We start from the raw sequence: 21,696 nt of genomic DNA on the forward strand, positions 1-21,696 counted from the left end.
AAGCAATAAAAAAAAATTACTTTTTTGATATAAAATAAAAATATTTTTGAAATTATCCAAAAATTAGAAATAATTTTTTTATCTTTTTTGGAGATAAAATCATTATGAATTAGGGATTGGATACTTTATTTGGTTAAAAAGAAATAAGATATGGAATAAATATTGTTTAAAATAATAAGCAACCAAATAGAGCAACAAAATTAATCTTGATCTCATCAAAACTTTCAAAGGCCATTTTGTATTCAATTTGGTTACATCGAATGATGATTATTATTACATAACAAATCTATCCAACGTCTCTTAAATAGTAATTTTTTATTATCCTGATTATATTTTTTTATTTAAGATAATATTTGAATATTTCATATCAAAATCATGGCTCTCAATTAAAATTTTTTGAATTAATCAAGAGTTAAAAAAAAAAATTTAATGTATGTAAGACGATGAAAAGAAAAAAAAAGTTCAAAAGCAAGTTACGGCAAGACAACTAATAAGGCAATTCATTATTTAAAAAATTAAAATTTTATTAAAATTTTATAACTTCATGATTTGAGAAATTTTATAAAATTTTATTGTATGAAATGTCAATTTATCTAAAATCATAACTTAATAGTCCGCAAAGAAAAAAAACAAGAAACTAAATAACCAAAATGTTATAATTCTTCAAAGGCATTCTTGAAAACAAAGGCAAGATAGTGGGTTGGTATTGTCATTTTAGTCAAAACAGTACCAATAATAAACTTCAGAAAAAACAAAAATTCTACATGTAATAATAATATTAATTTTTTAATAGAGAATTAAAATATTGCAGAAAAGGAAAAACTGTAAAGGGTCCCACCACCTTCTATAAAAACCAACCAACACCCCCCTCCCCAATCCAACAGGAGACGAGGGGCGAAAGACGAGAGAGTCTGAGGCAGAGAAGGCGAGCGCTCGATTCGATCGCAGGGCTTCCAAGTTGGGGCACCACGGCTAGCCTTGCAGCCGGCCGGCGGGCAACCGACCGCCACCACCCACAAGTGGAGCACCGCCGGGATGGCGGCGAGGCCCTCCGCCTCCTCCTAGAGAAGCGCAGCCCCGCCGCGCACGGCGGCCGCGGCGCCCTCCCCTCCGCCGGTGGCCTCCCATCCGACCTCCTCTTCCTCGCTGGTGGCGGCGCTCTATCTGCCCCCCTCTGCTTTCCCTTCTCTTAGTTGACCTATTCCTTCCTCATCTACGTATCGATAGAGCTATATAAACATGCTGACGATCAAGAGGGTCCCCACCGTGCTCTCCAACTACCAGGAGGACGCCAGCGAGTCCCGCGGCTGCGGCCGGAATTGCCTCGGCAAGTGCTGCTTGCCCGGTAAAGACACCTTACCCATGAGCTTGATCTAATCAACAAAGTCCTTTCGTCAAAATTCCTTTTTCACTGAATTCTTGAGTTTTTTTTTAATAGCAGTCTCAAAACTTCCCCTCTATGCCTTCAAAAGCGATTCAAAGCGGCCCATTTCTCCCTCTGGCGCCACCGATGACCCACCGGCCGACTTTTTCCTCAACTCCCTTTTGCTTGGACAGGTATTTCTCATATATGAACCCTAAAAATCCGATCTTTTTGATGTTCTTGATCTTTGTTATGTGTTTTGGTGATGTGATTGTTCTTGGTTTGTTGATTTTTGGGGATGTTTGTAGTGGGAAGATCGGCTGAACCGGGGTTTGTTCCGGTATGATGTGACGGCCTGCGAAACCAAGGTGATCCCTGGGGAGCAAGGGTTCATTGCCCAGCTGAACGAGGGCCGCCACCTCAAGAAACGGCCCACCGAGTTCCGGGTTGACCGCGTCCTCCAGCCATTTGATCCTGCCAAGTTTAACTTCACCAAGGTTGGCCAGGAGGAGGTGCTGTTCCGCTTCGAGGATGGGGGAGGCCACACGTCTCTCTTCTTTGACAGTGCCTCTGTCGATGAAGCCAACCCTCCTAGTGTCGTAGCAATCAATGTAAGAGGCCATTTTTTGGTGTAATCATCTTAGTATGGTTTTCTATGTATCCAATAAGATGATATATTGTTGATGTGTCTCATGGTTACAGGTGAGTCCCATTGAGTATGGTCATGTGCTGCTGATTCCTCGTGTGCTCGACTGCTTGCCTCAGAGGATCGACGCCGAGAGCTTCTTGCTTGCCCTCCATATGGCAGCTGAAGCAGGGAACCCTTGCTTCAGGCTGGGATACAACAGTTTGGGTGCCTTTGCCACTATTAATCACCTACATTTCCAGGTCAGTACTCCTGCCTACTTGATCAGTATTTTATTTGCATGGAATATGTATGAGATATTGATTACATTGATGATGGAATGCTTTCGATTGTATGGCGACAGGCTTATTACTTGTCGGTGCCCTTCCCAGTGGAGAAGGCTCCAACAAGAGAGATACCAATAGCCAAGGGCCTGGCTGATAGTGGTGTGAAAATCTCACTATTGATGAATTATCCTGTGAGAGGCCTGGTTTATGAGGGTGGGAACACCTTGAAGGACCTAGCTGATGTGGTGGCCAATTCCTGCATTTGGCTTCAAGAAAATAACATACCATTTAATGTGCTTATTTCTGACTCAGGCAGGAGGATCTTCCTTTTTCCACAGGTAAATGTCATCTTGCTATTCAAATCCACCTCTATGATGGTTTTATTTTTCTTCCATGCTGGCCATGCTTCTTAAATTCCATGCTCAGTTTTGTTTCAATAGGCATAAGCAACAAACAAGACTATGTCAGTTTTAATTTGTAAAAGTAGGTTTATCAACTTAAATGATTTGATGACTTGGGTATAGAATAAAGGGAAAGGTGGGACAGTCATAGATGCCTCACGTGGGCAGCTTTGAGACCTCATAGACATACAGTCATGAGTTGTATCATTCTTCTTCAATTTATTAGTTTTGGCATAGGTCTTCATCAATGTATACTGGACACTGTTGTTTAATTTACTAAGAAAAAGAAGATAGGATCATATGGATGATGAGGACTTGCAGTTGCTTCAACAGATTAAGGAAAAGCCATGATTTTTGCTGCTCCTGTTATCTTGATAATTACTCCACTATGATTTAAGAAAATCATGCCTTCTGAAATCTTCACCAGTACATGTGGTCATATACATAGGTGTTGAAGCTCTTGTTTATGTGACATCACATCAAAGTAAAATTCAGTATTGCGGAAAATGCAGCACGGTGTCTATTTTTTTTTTTTTTGTTGCTTGCTATTTGTATTCCTTAGTAAATTCTATTAAATTTCTCCTGTTATCTTGGATATTTGTCTATGCAATTGATACTTATGGATGGGAACAAGTGGTATGAACTAATTTATATCCTGAACTAGTGGTGTTTAAACTGATGGTTCTTTTAACTATGCTAGGCATAGAAGTCGAAAGTTGATGGGTTAAATTGTTGTAAGGCTGTCTAGGAATTCTCTATTGAACATTTATTGCCAATTTGCGGTTACCTGCCTGTGGAAGAGGGTGATCTCTCAGTATTTTAATTTTTCTTTCTAAATATAATCATAAACTCACCAAGGTGACCTAAATCCATAATTGTATCATGAATTTGTAATGGTGTAATAGAAACGAGCCTTGCTGATTGCTGCTCTTCTTTCCTGTGCCCAAATCGTGCAGTGCTATGCTGAAAAACAGGCTCTTGGTGAAGTGCCCCAGGAGCTTTTGGATACTCAAGTGAACCCTGCTGTATGGGAGATCAGCGGGCACATGGTGCTGAAGCGGAGGAAAGATTATGAAGAGGCGACAGAGGACTATGCTTGGAGGCTGTTGGCTGAGGTCTCCCTCTCTGAAGAAAGGTTTCAAGAAGTGAAAGCTTATATCTTTGAAGCCACAGGTCTGGTAGAGGCTGAAGTGGAAGATACAGATGCGAATGAGAATAAAGGAACATATCAGCCTACTACAGCATCCACTACTCATTTCCCAGAAGGCTGTCTGGTTCTACAGTGAAGGATGAGTCTTCATCTATTATTGCTGTTTGTTTTTATTTGCTTGCTTGCTTCTGTACCAAATAAGGGCTGTCATGACACTGTTTTGTGCAGCAACATTGCTTGGGGACTTGTTTTTTTTTCAGTGTGTGATCTTTATTGTTGGCTTATGTATCAAATTTAAGACCGTCAAACAGATGCTAAATCTATTATTTATTTTCAACTCATATTTAGTTCTACTTATATTCTTATTTTTGTTGATGTTGCTAATAATAAAGTCTATGAATCTAAAAATGAGTACCAAGATCTAACTAATAAGAGCATATAAAAATGAGTATCAAGATGTTTGACATAACATGAAAAGCTAGTGATGTCAATCAACAATCTTTGATCAATACAATTTTGATTCTTTTCCAACCTATGTATAAAGTCTGAGCGAACGAAGATAGGAGAAGTCAGAGTTCTAGTTTATCTATTTTTAAATTAATATGGTTCTATCATTTTTATAATGTTAGATGAATAAATATACTAATTTTATTTCTATCATGCTTCTTTTCGATATATATTTAAAATTTTGAATGAAGTTGATAGAGCAGCAGAAATATGAGTTTAAAAGGATCATTTTCTAAAGAACCAAAGGATTGTAATCATGAAAGAGATCAGAGCTATAGAAACTGAGAAAGTGGCTTTCTGCCTATAATATGTTGGAGCTGAACTACGTAGATGAATACATTGTAGAAATGCTAAACTGTTATTGCTAAGATGTTTCAGCATGACATTGTGATGAATTTTACCTATGAGCAAGTTAATTTAACTGCCATTCAGATTTCTTACATTTGAAAATACAGAATGGTTTGTAGTTCCAGCAGTTTTTTTTTTTTTTTTTGATTGGATGGATGAGTCTAATTTATCGTGAATACATCCAACAAAATCAAAAAATAAAATATCATAGTGAGCAACTGAAGCTGCCGCTGACCTCGGATGGGTTCCAACATTTCACTGGCGCCCCATCAACTCACATCACTGCCTCCACTAGGTCATCCTTCAGCATATTTTTCAGCTTGTTTCCATCAACACTCGTGAGACATTATTCCGTGAAGTTAATTGAATTGAAAACGATTGCCATTACAGGTAAAGTCCCTGGTAAATGGGGCACTAATATTGAAGTCACGAGCAGGATAAGGTGAAGGACCAGAGGCATGCAATCAGGAAAGCGGCAGCACAATTGGAGGGGCTGAAGAAGAATGGGTGAAAGTAAATTTGATGGACCACGACCACTGAAAGTTACCTCCGTTACGCGGGGGGGTAAAATGGTTTTGCCACTGGTTAAATGCTGCCAGATCTGGGTGAGCGAATCCACAGTCCAAAGCCTGGCCCAACTCGATATGAACTTAGGCCCATATTCTGGGCCCATCAGCATCCATTTCATTAGTACGTAACCTGATTTGGTTTAGTAGTAATCAAGGCTGATTGTTGTGCGCGTGCGCATGTGTAGCTCGGATAACACTAACTTAACAGGTTTGATTTACTTTGTTTCCCACTGCATGTAACCATGAATTCTCTCAATAGCTTTGGGATCCTTCCTCAGCACTCTAGCTTAGATATCATTTGGACTCTTTTAACGAAGATTGTGTACAAAGGCGTCTCCTCATAAGTATATATAAGTAATAATTAAAAGTAAATAAGATGAAATAATCTTAGCAATTGTAGCCACCCAAAACCTCTACCTCCATGAATTCTCAATGGCTTTGGGATCCAAAAAACCCTAGCTTATATATCATTGGACTCTGTTAACGAAGATGCGTCTCCTCATAGGTAAATATAGGTAATAGTTAAAAATAAATAAAATGAAATAATCTTAGCAATTGTGACAATCCAAAACCTCATCCCCATGAATTCTCAATGGCTTTGGGATCCTTCCTTAGCTTAGATATCATTGGACTTTTTTAACGAAGATTGTATACAGAGGCATCTCCTTATAGGTATACATAATAATAAGTAAAAGTAAATCAGATGAAATAATCTTAGCAATTGTAACCACACGAACACCTCACTTCCATGAATTCTCCATGGCTTTGGGATCCTTCCTCAGCACTCTAATTTCGATATCATTGGACTCTTTTAATGAAGATTGTATACAGAGGCGTCTCCTCATATGTATATATAAGTAATAATTAATGACAAGCTTCTTTTTTGGATTCTCAAAAAAAAAAAAAAAAATATATATATATATATATATATAATAAGATGAAATAATCTTAGCAATTGTAACCCCAAAACCTCACCCCTAGCTATGAATTCTCAATGGCTTTGGAATCCTTCCTCAAAACTCAAGCTTAGATATCATTGGACTCTTTTAACGAAGATTGTGTACAGAGGCGTCTCCTCATGAGTATATATAAGTAATATATAATTAAAAGTAAAAAAGATGAAATAATTTTAGGAATTGTAGCAATTCAAAACCTCACCCCTATGAATTTTCAATGGCTTTGGGATCCTTCCTCAACACTAGCTTAGATATCATTGGACTTTTTTTAATGAAGATTGTGTACAGAGGTGCCTCCTCATAGGTACATGTGAGTAATAATTAAAAATAAGTAAGATGAAACAATCTTAGCAATTATAACAATCCAAAACCTCACCCTAAAATACTAGTAAAAAAATATTATTTAATTTTTTCGACTCCATATAAATAACCAAGATTTACCAAATGCATATTTTAAGTACACACCCATTTGAATCCTCACATGTTCCTTTTAATCAATGGCAAATACCACTGTCAAATTGTGATCAAGTTAAATATATCCTTATTTTCTAATCTAAATAGATGATTAAGCAAATTTATTTTAATATCATTTATAATAATCTAAAATCTCATAATAAGTTAGAAATATTATTTAAATTTATTGATCTTATTGAATTTGGCTTGATCTGATCTGGATATGTATCCATTCTATTTTGAATTTTGTTGATTCATTTGAATATTTTGATTTTTTCTTTATTTTAAAATTTAATGATTATAATATATATATATATATATATATATATATATATATATATATATATATGTGTGTGTGTGTGTGTGTGGGCGTGTGTGCGGACGTATATATTATATTTTAAAGAAGATTATTTTTTGTTGTATAAACCATCGTATATTTTTTATATTTCATCTTTTTAATATAATAAAATATCTCTCCATCTTCGTCTATGGACACAGACCAAAGATCAAATCATATAAATTATCGTATCTTTTTTTTTTGTATTAGATTCTTTGTTATTATTTTAAATTTTATACTAATTAACTATTAACCTTGCAACATAATCTATATAGATATCCAAAATCTATCTAATACATAACTGAGCAAGATTAATATACAGCCGTACAAGTCCTCCCGATGGTCGTCCGGGAGTCTAAGCTAGGAAAGGGCACCACATAAGCTATTCCACCACTCAACAAGCCTACTTTATACAAAAATTTGGATGCTCGACTCACAAAAAAAAAAAAGAGAAAAATTTGGACCAGTTTCACATGTACAAAGACTAGCTAAAAAGGAGCAGAAATTATGTCTCTCTCTAGGAAGGGGAGGTTTAGATGCTCCACTTCAACCCAATCCAACATCTGAGCGTCGTCATCCGAATCCATGTTGTCCCTTTTGCTGAGAACTGGCTTCAGACCCTGAAAAACCAACACATGATCATCCATCATTACCAGGCAACCTTGTTTAAAGATTTAACTATGCAAGCCTTATCTAAAATTTAACCAAAGATGACACATCTATGTGACTCTCACCTCTGTGAAGATTTCAATAGCCTCTTCCATGGTTTTGGTGCTTAGCACATACAATGCTGCCTCCTGAAATAACAGAGTAGCTAAGTAAGAACACAAGACTTGATTCCAATTTGTATCTAACTCCATCATAATGCATATAACTAACAAAATTTAGCAGACTACCAAAGAGAGGCCATATAGAATTCATTAGTAGGAGCCATGCGGGAGAGAAAAAATAATAAGATTCAAAGTTAGGTTGCAAGATTAACATCTTCCTCTTTTTTCTTTTTTCTTTTTTTGCCCCACTTCCTTTAAGGAAGAACCATCACAACATATATTTTTGAGAAAAGAGAAAATGGAATCAAAGTACAAAATAGAGTGAAAGATTACATGGAAAACTGTGGAGAAAAAAAAAAAAAAAAAGGATACAGAGGAGATGCAGAAGAAGAGATTATTCATTGTTATGGAAAAGAAAAAAAAAAGGCGACCTTTTTTTTTCTTAACTTTTTAAGCAAGTCTACCAGGTTTCCTTCACCAAAGGTATAAGAAACAAGCCCCTAGAAGATATTAAATACAACAAGATCCAGTTCTCTGCCCTGCCAACGTCCAATCAAAGGGGAAAGGGGAAAATAAAATGAAAGAAACGAACCAAGATTCAATTTAATCTTTACGTGCAACTAACACAATAGCTACATGTATACATCTACTATCAGAACACTGGCAATCTAAAGAGCGAGGGAGAATTCGAAAAACACTCATATATGCTCCAACTCAAGGAGGCAAGTAAAACCATATATAACGACACAAGGAAACTAAATCACGTATCTAACAAAATACAATACGAAAATTAGTCAAGAATAGTCCATTTGATTCCAAAAATAAGAAATAAATGGCTACCCTGGCATATCTAAGCTGATCAAACGTGAGAGTCCGAGGCTCCTCCTCTATTGAAGATGTCCTCTCAATCTTCAGACGGGGAGGTGTCTCCATGTTGTTTCCTGCTCTTTTTTCTTATCAACTTTGTAGCAAGAAGAGAAGAATAATAAGAAAAAGGAGGAGGGCAGGCAACTACCCTGCTGAAAAAAGAAACAGAGGAAGAAGAGAGGAAAATAAATGAGAAGGATAGCAAAGAAACTTTCACACCAACGTTAAACGGTTCACCACGGTCATGTTGGCAACTCGGCCAGCACGAGGGAGATCCTTATATAGAGGAGCTGTCCACCCTACGGATGCGTGTCGGTCCACCAGGGGAGGAGGACCACACACGTGTAGAGAAGATTGTGGCACTTCCACATACGTGGCAGTGGATGGAAAGGCATGCGGGGAGTGGTCAAGAAATGGACAAATGCGATATTTAATGAGGGAAGGATACGTTTTAAGCTCGTGGTGCGCCAGGTCTCCTCAGTTCGACCCTGCCACCTTATGGGATTATATTTTTCTATTTATCCGCCACCGGCCTACACTTGGCTGTCTTCTATCAACCAACTAACAGGATTCGATTTCAAACAGGACAGTTTAATGTTGTTATTATTATTATTATTATTATTATTATTATTATTATTATTATTATTATTATTATTTGTAAACAGGAGAGTTTAATGATTAGTATACGCAACAACAGTGGGTGACTGAGATAGACTGACCGATGTGGCTAAATTTGAGTTGATATTGGACATCATGGACCACTAGTCGATATCAGGTGGCTGTGTTTACGTGTTATTTAAAAATTTCTTTGGTACAGGTATCATACAATATTCTAATCAAATCATGACGTGCTAGCTTGCGATACCAACGAGAGAATCATAGAAAGGTGGCAGGGTGGAGATAAAGTCATCAATCCCAAGCTGATAGAAGCGGTTCTTAACTCCAAGTGCTGGATGGATGCATGAACTTAGCTGAGATGAGATTGCCGACGTATAGCCGGTAACCTTTTTTTTTTCTTTCCAAGGAAGCATGTGAGGCACTTCCCCCATTGGAGAATTTATCATTAGCTTTTAATGTTGCAGTACAATAGGTGAGGTTGAGTGAGGTGATTGGGGCCCGAGATAGTAGCCATATTGCCCACAGTCACCAGTTTATCAGTATATGCACATAGTTTCATGCAAACAATTAGTTAGCATGGTTGCTTGGCACCGTCCCATCCCAGATTCCCCTGCGTGTTGAATTTGGGCCCGAGAAACTAGCTATATTGCACATAGTTTGCAGTTTGTCACTATATGCACATAGTTTCATACAAACAATCAGTTAAAGTGGTTGCATGGCACCGTTCCATCCCACATTCCCCTGAGTGTTAAATGTGGATGGTAAATGTTTGCCAAAAAAAAAATTGGATGGTAAAAATTGGTTGCTAAATGCTAAGGATAAGGTCTTCCTATTCTCTTTTGGGCCGAAGGTAGGACGTTATTCCTTCTCCCTTCTCGGTTTGTTACCTCCGAGGATGATCAAACTTGGGATAAGGAGGTTGGCTAAACCAGCATTCAGATGAGGCATCCGTTCTTGCAGAAGGAAGCAGTCTGATTGGGTGCCTTTGCTTATGATAAGGAGGTTTGTTTATCCGAGAAATTTCTAAGGCAAAGGTGCCAAAGGTAGAGGTATACTATAGAATGGGAGTAGAAATGAGTGGCTCTCACTTCAGTAGTTTGGTAATATTATATTTTGGGATGGAACATGGATAAATCCAATCTTGAATCTTCCTTAATATCAAAATCCTATTCCACTAGGTTTACTTAAAAAATAATTTTCTAAAAATATCTCTTTGTTTAATTAATTTTTTTAAAAAATATCTCTCTATTTAATTGATTTTTTGCTTGTGATTTTGGTTTCAGTCATGAATCGACCATTCCGAATCCAATGCCGGCCGTGAACCAAATGCACCCTACGTATCTTAGGAGAAGATTCCATTAACTAATAATAACTGACCATCTTTTTTGGGCTATTTTGGTTGTGAAGTTGTATGGGTCATACAACACATCCACTCTTCAGCTACTAACTTGCTGGATGGTTGGGATGGTGACTACATGGGATAGTGGCAGGAGAGAGCTGACTTTTGGTAAGGTTATCCCAACCCATGGTGCTCTGGGTCTGGGGCATGGGAGTATTGGCCAATGCCTTCCGGCAACGCTGGAAAGCTAGAAATTATGTTGTTTTTTGAAATGGAGATCGGTCTGGGCCTCTGGTGGCGAGAGGATCTGCGTTATGGCTGTTGGCCACCATGCTCCTTCTAATCAGCATATTGATGACGAGAAGCAAGTGAGAGGCAATTAAGTCTATCTTGAAAACAAGTGAAAAAAAGGGACAATTATAGCAATTGCCTTGATAGGTAATAGCAGTTTGAAAAAGAAAAATCGTCTATTTCAAGATAAAAATTTGAGATGAAACCACTATAAATTTCACAACACAAGAATGATAGGCACAAAGACTTTAACTCGTGCTTTATAATATGGTTTGTATACGACAAAATCTTTTGACTTCTAATTGCTATGTAATCTTTCAAATAATTATCAATAATATTCTATTTTGGCTGGACTTTCTAAGATGATGGGCACGTGTCTCTTCCATGCTTGTCCTTGGGAGAGGTACAACAAAGAGTAATACACGTATAACATTTTCTTTTCTCAAAAGATACGGTGATCTCATGAAAGATATATAATTTATTTCTAGAAAAATATCAAATATATATAACATCTGCATAGTCTTTTATATATATATATATATAAGTGTGGATAAGATTGAATGGATTTGGGTTCAAATTTGATCAGATCAAAATTAGACAATGGGAATCCTATATCGATGATTCAAGCTGTTGGATGTGATCTATTACCTCAAAATTGCTTAAACATCAAAAATCATATAATTTGAAGACTCCAAACATATACATCAGATGATCAAATAATATATTTGATTTAATTTTATTTAGATTATCAAATTTTTGATTGTTTAATGCATAGACTAGAGATTTCTAAATCATATATGTTGGTGCAGAATTCCACCGATGCCGGAGAAGCTGGAGTCGAGGGGATCGCGACCGCCGCGGGATCTACAAGGAAAGTCTAAACCGGAGTTGGGGTGCTCCGCAAGACCCTCCGACGCTCAAGTCAGTACTCTGCTTCAACAAAAATGGAGTACTCGAATGGGATTTTAGCAGAGTTTCGAGATAGAGTTTAGAACTTAGAGGAGAACGTATCTGGAGGTCTCTTTTATAGACGGAAGAGCGTAACCGATTGACAGCGACGTCCGTAACTGCCTGGTAGTGGGCCGTTCAGGGTCACGTGGAGTTTGTTACGGAGAGCAGTGGTGTCCGTTGTCGCAACTTGCCAGAGAGTGATGGGGCCACGTGGAGTTTGTTACCGAGAGTAAGTGGTGTCCATTGTTGCGACTTGCCGGAAAATTCGGGCCGAATGGCTGAAGCTCGATTGGAACGTCTGGTGGAGCGGAATAGCTCTCTGTCTCGCAATCTAAGAGAAGCTCGGATGTTTTCGAGGTTGCTGACGGGTTAACTATGGTTGGGTGTCTTAGGCGTCGATGCTGCAGACGGAAGTCATCCGCTGGAGGAGTTTGAAGGACACTGTGGAAGGTCGGCTGGCGCTGTTGAAGGTTGATGGCTGGAGAGGTACGGAAGACACCGGAGACAGTCGGTCATTGTAGAAATCCGATCGCTGGAGTCCGTCCGTTGTAGAAGTTCGTCCGAAATCCAATCGCTGTAGAAGTTCGGACGGAGTCCGGTTTTGTAGGAGTCCGGAAGAAGGCCGCTTACTGTAGAAGTTCAGATGGAGACCGGTTGCCGTAGAAGTCGGATGGAGACCGCTTATCGTAGAAGCTCGGATGGAGACCGGTTGCCGTAGAAGTCCGGATGGAGACCGCTTATCGTAGAAGCTCGGATGGAATTAGGAAGGCGATCGACCACCGTAGAAACTTGGATGGAGTCTGGTTACTATAGAAGTCCTGCTGCTGGAGCAGCTCGGACATTGATGAAGTCCGAAGAAGCTCAGAGTGAAGTCGATCGTGATAGGAGGAAGTCTGAAAGAGATTCGGAGAGTAGTCGATCACCGTAGAAAATCGATTGATAATGAATCCTAGAGAGCATTTGGAGCAGTCCGGTAGATGACTGAAAGAGCTCATTATCGGAGAAGTCCGGAGGGTACGATAGGAGTTCGTCCGTTGGAGGAATCTGGAGGACACCGTGGAAGGTCGACTGCTGGAGGAGTCTGGATGGTACTGTGGAAGCTCGGACAACCGGGGGAGATCAGAAAGATGCGCACAAGGTCGGAAGCCGGAAGAGTCCTGGGAGGGTTGGCCTCTTAGAACTTCGGCTGGGGTTATTTTATATCCAACACCAGTCCCCTACTTTCGAGTTCGGGTTTCGAATGAAGGAAGTACAGAAAAATTTTCACAGCCGAAGTTGCCCCCCTCGATTTTCGTACTTGATTGTTTCTAGATATCTTGGCGTTTGGCATGCCGGTGCTGGGGTCTTTTCAAATCGAGGCGATCCGAAAAGATTTTTTCAAATTTTGCTGGAGCATTGTTCTAGTACGGCGCAATAATGATTCTGTCAGTTGTCAGCCGTCTGTCACGACGAGTGGGACACGCGGCAATTGTAGATCGGCCAAAAGAGATCTGCAATCATCATTGCGCCGGACCCTGAGGCCTATTTAAACCCATCCTCCTCCTTCAGGGGTTTCACCTTGCCTGAGATTTCTCTTTGATCCCTTCTTCTTTCCGAGAGCTTCGTCTTCCTCCAATGTCCCTCTCGATCTTAGGCGCTCTTCGGGTAGACCCCCATCACCCTCGCTGCCTTCCTGCATCTCTCAGACCAGCCTAGATTAGTTCTGAACCCTTCTTTTTCTTGTTGTTCTTCCATTTTTTTCCTTCGCATTCCGCCCGTTCGGTTTCTCTGCAGCGCCTTGTTTCTTATTTTTTTCAATTTTTTTGAGATTTTTGGGGTTTTCACTTGATTCAAAATTCCTCCAACACTTCTTCCTCTAGTAGTTCTAGAAGTTCGTCCGTTCTAGCCCCCCAAAATCTTAGTTCTGTAGATGGACCTCGTCCGATCTTTGTACCAGACACCATTCCCAGCTCTCTGACTTCGGACAAACTCTCGCTGATTAGGATTCAGTACGGGGTTCCTCCGGAGTACGAGCTTGAGCTTCTCGGACCAACTGACCGGGCTAGCGCCCCTCCCCCTGGCCGCTTCTGCTTATACCAGGAAGCTTTCCACTCGGGCTTCGACTTCCATTTCATCTTTTGTTGTTACTCTTTTTCACTTTTTAAATATTTCTCTAGTTTCTGTAGCGTCGAACTTCTTTAGTTTCTGATAGGATTTCTTTCCCTCTGTCGTTTAGCTGAAGTCCGGCCAACTCTTTTCTTGTTTAGAAATTTTTATACCTTCAAACGTCATCCTTCGCGAAAAACTGGTGGTACTTCTCCCCCCAGTTTGGTAGAAAGGGGTTGCTGAAAGGTACCCCCTCTTCTATCCACAACTGGAAGGAGAGGTACTTCTACGTCCGATGCCTGACCCTGATGCTGGGGTTGCCCCCTGGGGCTCCCTAAGGGACTCCGTCCGTCGGGCTTCTAGCCTGGAAGGGACGACCTTGAAGCCTCCAATAAACTTAAGGCTTATCCATCTCCTCTCCGACCTTCTGAAAGAGCAACTCTTATTTAACGTCGTCCTGAGCCCTCTCAACCCTATCGGTATTTTTTTTTTAAGTCATTCGCTGCTTCCTCTTCCTCTTATTCCATTTCTAAACCGTGCCGATCCTTTTTCATTGCAGATATGGACGCGGACGTAGCTCGGATGCTAGCCAAGGGTCTCAAGGCCCACAAGAGGAAAGGCGCCGCAACTTCGGGGTTGGCGAAGAGGGCTAGGGTAGAAGAGACAAGCTCGACCGTGCCTGCCCAGGTGGCCATTGTCGTTGACGCCCCCTCCGACGTTGAGCCCGCAGTCCTCCGAGCTTCTTCAAGAAGCCCTCCGACCGAGGTTCCCGCTCCAGAGTCTCGTCCCGAGGAGGCACCGGAGGCCGAAAGGAGGAGAAGGAAGAAGACGTTGGCCCGCAAGATCCGCAGCAGCAGGGCTGCCACTGAGGGGGCGACAGCTCCAAAGAGGATCCGGAGGAGAATCCCTTCAACAATAGGGATTTAATAAAAAGATTGGTCGACGGGTGCATCCTGCCCGAGGTCGTCCACAAGATCGTCCACGTCGATCCTGAACAACGGATTTGGACTCTCTGGGGTCCTTTCTTGAGGTAGGCCGATCTACTTTTTTCTTCCTTTCGCTTCTTTACTTAGCTTATTCCTTAGCTTTCATATTGACTTCCTGACTATTCTTGCAGATTGGTACCAGCTCATCGCCAACATCGAGGCGATGAATAATGCCAAGAAGGAAGCAGTCCAAGCGGAGGAAGGTCGTCAGGCTGAAGCTGCCCGTCTCAAGGAGAAGGTCGTCGAAGTTGCGAGTCTCCAAGAGGCACTGCAGAAGGATGAACAAACCTTGGCAGATCTGAAGGCAGCCCTGGAGGAGGAAAGAAAGAGGGCAGAGGCTGAGATCTCCAAGCTGAAGGAGCAGATCCCGACCCTAGTCTCGGAGGCACGGGCCCAAGCAGTGGAGGAGTTCAAGACCTCCGAGATGAGGGATCTAACATCCAGTTCGGCCAGGCCGCCTTCATCAAAGGCTTCGAGCTTTGCCAGGAGAAGGTGGTCGGAAAGTTTTCCGAACTCGACCTCGACTTCCTAGATGAAGCATCCGACGATGAAGTGGACCTTCCAAAGCCGCTGCTAGTCTTCCTCCAGTCGGGTCCTCTTCGACTGCCGCGGCTGCTGCGGTCGACTTTTCGAGGGGGCCGAGCTCCTCTACTTCTGCTCCAGAGATCCGAAACCTCTAATTTTGTACTTTTTCTTTGTTGCGACTTTTTCTCTTTCTCTTGTACTTAAGAATTATTCAATCAATGGAATCGAATTTTTGTTTACAGAGAGCTCCTTTCTCTCCTTCTTTTTTTTTTTGCAATGATTTGCATTGTGACGCTCTTGTTTTCCGACAACAGTGCCCTGCCGAAGCTCTTCTCCTACCGCAGGGGATTCCTCTGAAGTTCATGATCCGAGATTTGAGAAGGAAAGTTCGTCACCTAACGAAGAAATCAAAGAAGATGGATGATGAACTTCACAGGCTGAGGAAGAGCCATTCGAAAGCCACCGCGGAGGTTACTCGCCTTCGGGACCTCCACAAAAAGGGCTTCATGGACTACACCCGGAAGAAGGCCGACTTTGTGAAGGAGCTTGAGGAACTCCAGAAATGCGCCAGCGATCGATCTTGGACTCAGGCTTCCAAGATCAGCTCCCTCGAGGTTGAGTTGGCGGCCACACGAGAGAAGATCGGCCAATTGGAAGGGAGCTCGTCCTGGCTTACAACTCAAGCTGACCACGATCGGGACTGGTCGAAGAAATTCTCCGACCTCCAAAAGCAGCTACAGGACGTCGAGGTGAATTACAACGTCTACAGAGTCGGCTGGTGCGGGCAAGTAAATGACTACAGAAGGAGTCTCAAGACGGCGACCAACGAGGTTGCTCGCCTTCAGAAGTAGTTATTCGAGAGAGCCCAGGCCATTTCGGTTCAAGGCTTCGACGAGCTCTGCTCCTTGAGGGGGATCATGGAAGAACTATCTGTGGCCCTTGGACAGGAGAAGGCCGAACTATAGTGGCTGAAAATTCAGTTGGCCTATGAGCAGCAGGCGGTCAAGGATGCCAAAGCGAAGTCCAAAGTTCTGAGGAAAAGGCTTCGAAAATCAAAGGGCGAAAGCAGGTGGTTTCACCAAATATATCGGGAGATGCTGTTAAGAAAGAAGGAACTGAAAGAAGAAGTTGAGAACTTAAAGCAATCCCTGACAATGGCTGCAACCGAGAGATCGAAATCAGAAGAAGCCGAGCTTCCTTAGCACTTTTTTACCTTTTGTTCCATGTATTCTTTTCTTTTCTGATTGTTTCTTTTTTTTTTGGCCTTCAAAGGCTTTTGTAGTGCATTCTTTACTGATGAAATAAAATAGAATTTTCTCATTATCTTGTATGCTCTTGCTCTGAGTTGTCATTTACTGAACTTTTCTTATCTTTTGTCTTGTTCGATGTCGACGTTGTTTGAAGATTCTTGATCATCCCCATGTTGATTCGCCTTTTTTGTTCATGACCGAAGGTCTTTTCGAGGCCATTTGAGTTTGACGCTTTCTCCCGGTGTTCGAGCTTGAGGCCGAACTTCTTGTTACTTTGAAAAAGTCTATTTTCTCCTGCTAGTGTTAGGTTTCCCCTTAAAGACTGAGAATTTTTGACAAAAGTTTTCTTCCTCGGTCTGTCTTAGATGTAGTTCGTTTCTTCCTTATCTCTGGCGTAGCTCGTCGCTTTCCTTTTTCTCTCCCCCTTTCTTTATGTTTGGGGAGGATTTTTTCTCTGCTCCTAACGAGGTTGTAGGGGTGTAGAGGAGCCGCTGAGGGGACTCTTCCCTCATCCGTCTTAAACGATCAGATCTTCGTTTGTGTTAGGACGAGGTTCTCCTCCTGTTTCCGACACAATCAATTTCAGCTCATGTTAGGATGAGATTTTTCTCCTGTTCCTAACAGGATGTGGGGGCGCATAAGGGCCGTTACAAGAGCCTCTCCCTCCATCCGATCTCTAAATAATCGGGCCTTCGACTTGCTCATGTTAGGACAAGATTCTCCTCCTATTCCTAACATGACTGTGGGAGCGCATAAGGACCGTTGCAAGGACCTCTCCCCCCATCCGATCTTTAAATAGCCGGGCCTTCGACCTTGCTCATGTTAGGATGAGGTTCTCCTCCTGTTCCTAACATGGCTGTGGGGGTACATAAGGGCCATTGCAAGGGCTCTCCCCCATCCGATCTCTAAATAACGGACCTTCGACCTTGCTCATGTTAGGACGAGGTTCTCCTCCTGTTCCTAACATGGTTGTGGGGGCGCATAAGGGCCGTTGCAAGGGCCTCTCCCCCATCCGATCTCTAAATAACTGGGCCTTCGATCTTGCTCATGTTAGACGAGTTCTCCTCCTATTCCTAACATGGCTGTGGGGGGCATAAGGGCCATTGCAAGGGCCTCTCCCCCATCCAATCTCTAAATAATCGGGCCTTCGATCTTGCTCATGTTAGGACGAGGTTCTCCTCCTGTTCCTAACATGATTGTGGGGGCGCATAAGGGCCGTTGTAAGGATCTCTCCCCATCCGGTCTCTAAATAACTGGGCCTTCGTTTGTGTTGGGATGAGGTTCTCCTCTTGTTCCTGACATGCTTAATTTCGATTGTCTGAAGGAGCTACTCCCTGTCGTTATAAGCTCATGCCAAAAGAAAAGATATGCGAATATGAAACTTTTATTTAAGGCAAAGTTATCGGTAATATATTCGTAAATTTTTCGAATTCCATGGTCGCGAAAGGTCTGCTCCTCCGAGCTTTTTTAGATAGTATGTTCCGGGCCGGACTACCTCCCTGACTTCATACAGGCCTTCCCAGTTAGGGACAAGTTTTTCTTGGTTCTGAGGTTGTGAAACAGTGGCTAGTCGAAGTGCTAAGTCCCCACTCTGAAGGCTTTGCTTTTGACCTAGGAGTTGTAATAGCGGACTGCTTTCTGCTTGTAGGCTGCCATCCGAACTCGAGCTGTCTCCCACTTTTCTTCTAACAAGTCGAGGTTGGCTTTGAGATCCTGTGAGTTGTGCTGCTCGTCGAATGCACGACTCATGCCGACGGAAGCTTAAGTTTGATCGAGATCATGGCTTCTGTTTCGAAGGCTAAGGCAAAGGGGGTCTTCCCTGTGGGAAGTCTTTGGGTAGTTCGGTATGCCCATAACACATGATAAAGCTCGTCTGCCCAAGTTTCCTTTGCTTTTCAAGTCTCGCTTGATTCCTTGCAATAGAGTCCTGTTAGTACCTCGGCTTCACTGTTTTCCTGCGGATGGGCTACTGACATGAAGTTATGGGAGATGTTTAAGTCCTCACAAAATTCAGCAAACCTTGCTCCAGCAAATTATCGTCCATTATCAGTAATGAGAGTTTTGGGTAAGCCAAACCTACAGACGATTGACTTCCAAACGAAGTCCTGCACTTTAGCTTCTGTGATTTTCGCCAAAAGTTCACTTCGACCCACTTGGTGAAGTAGTCAATTACCACCAGGAGGAACTTCCGCTGCCCGGATGCCATGAAAAAGGTCCAAGGATATCCATCCCCCATTGTGCAAACGGCCATGGGGCACTCAAGGGTGTAAGTTCGGAGGCGGGCTATCTTTGGATATTCGCATATCTCTGACACCGATCACATTTCTGACATATTCGATGGAGATGTGGTACATTGTAGGCCAGTAATAACTTTGTCGGAGCAGTTTGTGGGATAAAGATCTGGCCCCCAGGTGACTTTCGCAGACTCCTTATGTACCTCCCACAAGGCAAAGTCGGCTTCAGAAGGTCAGAGACATTTCAGGAGGGGCAAAGAGTACGACCTCTTGTACAGCTTGCCTTCATAAAGGATATATCGGGAGGCCTGGTTCCTAAGCTTCCGAGCTTCTTTTGCATCATGAGGAAGAACCCCGTCTTTGAGGTATGCAACCAGTGGGTCAATCCAGCTGGGTTCATGGCTGATCTCTATTACAAGCTGCGGTTCTTTCGTACTTGGACACTTCAGAACTTCGAAGAAGATTTTCTTGGGTAGTTCAGCCGGAGCCAGTGTAGCCAATTTGGAGAGAAGATCGGTCTGATATTTTTCGCTCTTGAATCTGCTTGATGCCAAAGCTGCCAAAGACAGGGATGATCTTTTTTACCTTTTGAGATACTTGGCCATACTATTCTCCCAAGCTTCATAGCTTCCACTAACTTTCCCATCACCAATTGGGAGTCACTGTAGACTTGGAGCCGGTTTACTTCTAATTCTTTGGCGATCCTCAGTCCTGTAATCAGAGCTTCATATTCTGCTCCGTTATTTATCGCAAGGAATTCAAAGTGCAGCGCGTACTCCACGATAATTTCTTCTGGATTGATCAAGATCAGGCCCGCACCTGACATGTTGGAGGAACCGTCCACATAGAGGGCCCAAAAACATCAGGAAGATCTGTTCTTTCTTCATGGGAGTTCGGCTGGAGCCCTGGATTGTCAGCTTCACCTCGTTCAGTTCAGCCTCTTCCGGGATGGTGCATTCCACTATGAAGTCTGCTAATATCTGGGCTTTTATCGTCGGCTGAGGTTGATAGTTAATGTCGAATTCCGTGAGCTCGACCGCCCATTTTCTATCCTTCGGAAGCATCCGCTCGATGCAGAACTGCCTTAATCGGCTGGTCGGTGAGCAGTGTTATGGTGTGCCCTTGAAAGTAAGGTCGGAGCCTTCGAGCTGCAATCAATAAGACGTAAGTTAGTTTTTCTAACTTAGTATACCTGATTTGGTGTCTCTCAATACTCGACTTATGTAGTAGATCGACCGTTGAATCTTTGCTTCTTCCTTAACCAGACTGCTGTGAGAGCCACGGGGGAGACCGTCAGGTACAGGAACAACTCCTCTCCAGTTCGGACTTTGCGAATAGCGGAGGTGAGCCGAGGTGGTTCTTCAATTCTTCGAACGCTTGCTGACATTTAGTGGTCCAACAAAATTTTTTGGCTATTTGAGAGTCTGAAAGAAAGATAGCACCGTTCGGCCGACCTTAAGACGAAGCGATTCAGAGCTGCTACTCTCCAGTAAGGCGCTGAACTTCCTTTATTGACTTCGGAGCGGTTATTTTCTGGATGGCATGAATCTTTTTCAGATTTGCTTCGATCCCGCGCCCCGATACCATAAAGCCCAAGAATTTTTCTGAGGTTACTCCAAAACGCACTTGGTTGGGTTCAGCTTCATCTTGTATTTTCGGAGGGCGCTGAAGGTCTCCTCAAGGTCGGCGATGTGGTTCATCGAGGATTTACTTTTTACGAGCATGTCGTCCACGTAGACCTCTATGTTGCGGTCGATCTGCTCTTTGAAGATCCTGTTCACCAACTGTTGATAGGTCGTCCCTACATTTTTGAGGCCAAAAGGTATAACCCTGTAACAGAAAAGACCACGGTCAGTGATAAAAGCAGTTTTTTTTTCGTCCTCTGGTGCCATCCTGATTTGATTGTAGCCGAAAAATGCATCCATGAAAGTGAGAAGCTCGTGGCCCGAGATTGCATCCACTAATTGATCAATTCTGGGTAGATGATAACTGTCCTTCGGGCAGGCTTTGTTCAGCTTTTTGAATTCGATACACATCCTCACTTGCCGTTCGCCTTCTTGACGAGAACCACATTGGAGACCCAGTTCGGGTAGTTGACTTCTCTGATGAATCGGCTTTCAGGAGTTTATCAACTTCTTCAGCTATTGCTTTCTGCCTTTCCAGTGCATGACCTCGGATTTTTTTCTTCATCGGTCGATATTTGGGATCAACAGCTAGACGATGCTGAATGACTTCCGCATCAATCTCCGGCATGTCCGTCGGAACCCAAGCGAAAACATCCACATTCTTTTGTAGAAAATTGATAGCCGTGTCCGTACCTCTTCCCCAGGTTGGAGCCGATCTTCACCACATGCTCTTCATTCCCATCATTCAAAGGAATTGAGATAAGATCTTCAATTGGCTCATCCCATTCTTCAGTAAGGTCGTCGCGGGTGTCTAATCCATCAACCGGACAGGGGTCAGACTGACCATTTTTTTGTAAGGCTATGTTATAGCAGTGTCTTGTCAGGACTTGATCTCCTCTGACCTCTCCGACCCCTTGGCTAGTAAAATTTCAATTTCAAATGGTAGGTCGATACCACAGCTCGGAGGGCGTTGAGGTCAGGTCGGCCGAGTATTGCGTTGTAGGCAGACAACACCCTTACTATCAGAAAATCCACTTGCACTCTAGATTGTTTCGGGTACCGACCTGCAACTACGGTCAAAGTTATTACTCCTTTCACTGGCACAGCATCGCCAGTGAACCCTACCAACGGGAGCTTATCGGCCCTAATCGACCATCCG

General features: G+C 42.5%; 2 protein-coding genes across 3 annotated transcripts; one reads left to right on the forward strand and one right to left on the reverse strand.

Annotated features, from left to right (window-relative positions):
• The first annotated feature begins 876 nt into the window (after positions 1–876).
• Positions 877–4,167, forward strand: LOC105036432 (GDP-L-galactose phosphorylase 1). 2 transcript variants are annotated; one of them, XM_010912199.4, is made up of 6 exons: positions 877–1,345; positions 1,439–1,557; positions 1,672–1,974; positions 2,066–2,251; positions 2,353–2,613; positions 3,633–4,167. In XM_010912199.4, exons 1-6 carry the CDS (start codon positions 1,240–1,242, stop codon positions 3,960–3,962), a joined length of 1,305 nt encoding a protein of 434 aa, XP_010910501.1. In that variant the 5' UTR covers positions 877–1,239; the 3' UTR covers positions 3,963–4,167. The 2 variants fall into 2 exon arrangements, with proteins under 2 accessions (XP_010910501.1, XP_010910502.1); XM_010912200.4 differs by having other exon boundaries at positions 1,442–1,557.
• Positions 4,168–7,238: 3,071 nt separating this feature from the next.
• On the reverse strand, positions 7,239–8,866 carry LOC105036433 (uncharacterized). The gene is made up of 3 exons (XM_010912201.3): positions 8,607–8,866; positions 7,731–7,793; positions 7,239–7,616 (listed from the first exon to the last, which is right to left on the reverse strand). The coding sequence occupies exons 1-3, from the start codon at positions 8,697–8,699 to the stop codon at positions 7,485–7,487; spliced, it is 288 nt and encodes a 95-aa protein (XP_010910503.2). The 5' UTR covers positions 8,700–8,866; the 3' UTR covers positions 7,239–7,484.
• Positions 8,867–21,696: the final 12,830 nt, after the last annotated feature.

Source organism: Elaeis guineensis, chromosome 9 (assembly GCF_000442705.2).
Source record: "Elaeis guineensis isolate ETL-2024a chromosome 9, EG11, whole genome shotgun sequence".
NCBI lineage: Eukaryota > Viridiplantae > Streptophyta > Magnoliopsida > Arecales > Arecaceae > Elaeis > Elaeis guineensis.

What these genes read in the sequence shown, in the direction of transcription:
- LOC105036432 (XM_010912199.4), top strand. Translation starts at nt 1,240, where the DNA reads ATGCTGACGATCAAGAGGGTCCCCACCGTGCTCTCCAACTACCAGGAG. An exon ending in ACTCCCTTTTGCTTGGACAG is followed by an intron (nt 1,558 to 1,671) that starts GTATTTCTCATA and finishes GGATGTTTGTAG; the next exon opens with TGGGAAGATCGGCTGAACCG. An exon ending in CTAGTGTCGTAGCAATCAAT is followed by an intron (nt 1,975 to 2,065) that starts GTAAGAGGCCAT and finishes TCATGGTTACAG; the next exon opens with GTGAGTCCCATTGAGTATGG.
- LOC105036433 (XM_010912201.3), bottom strand. Translation starts at nt 8,699, where the DNA reads ATGGAGACACCTCCCCGTCTGAAGATTGAGAGGACATCTTCAATAGAG. An exon ending in ATCAGCTTAGATATGCCAGG is followed by an intron (nt 7,794 to 8,606) that starts GTAGCCATTTAT and finishes CTGTTATTTCAG; the next exon opens with GAGGCAGCATTGTATGTGCT. An exon ending in CTATTGAAATCTTCACAGAG is followed by an intron (nt 7,617 to 7,730) that starts GTGAGAGTCACA and finishes TTGGTTTTTCAG; the next exon opens with GGTCTGAAGCCAGTTCTCAG.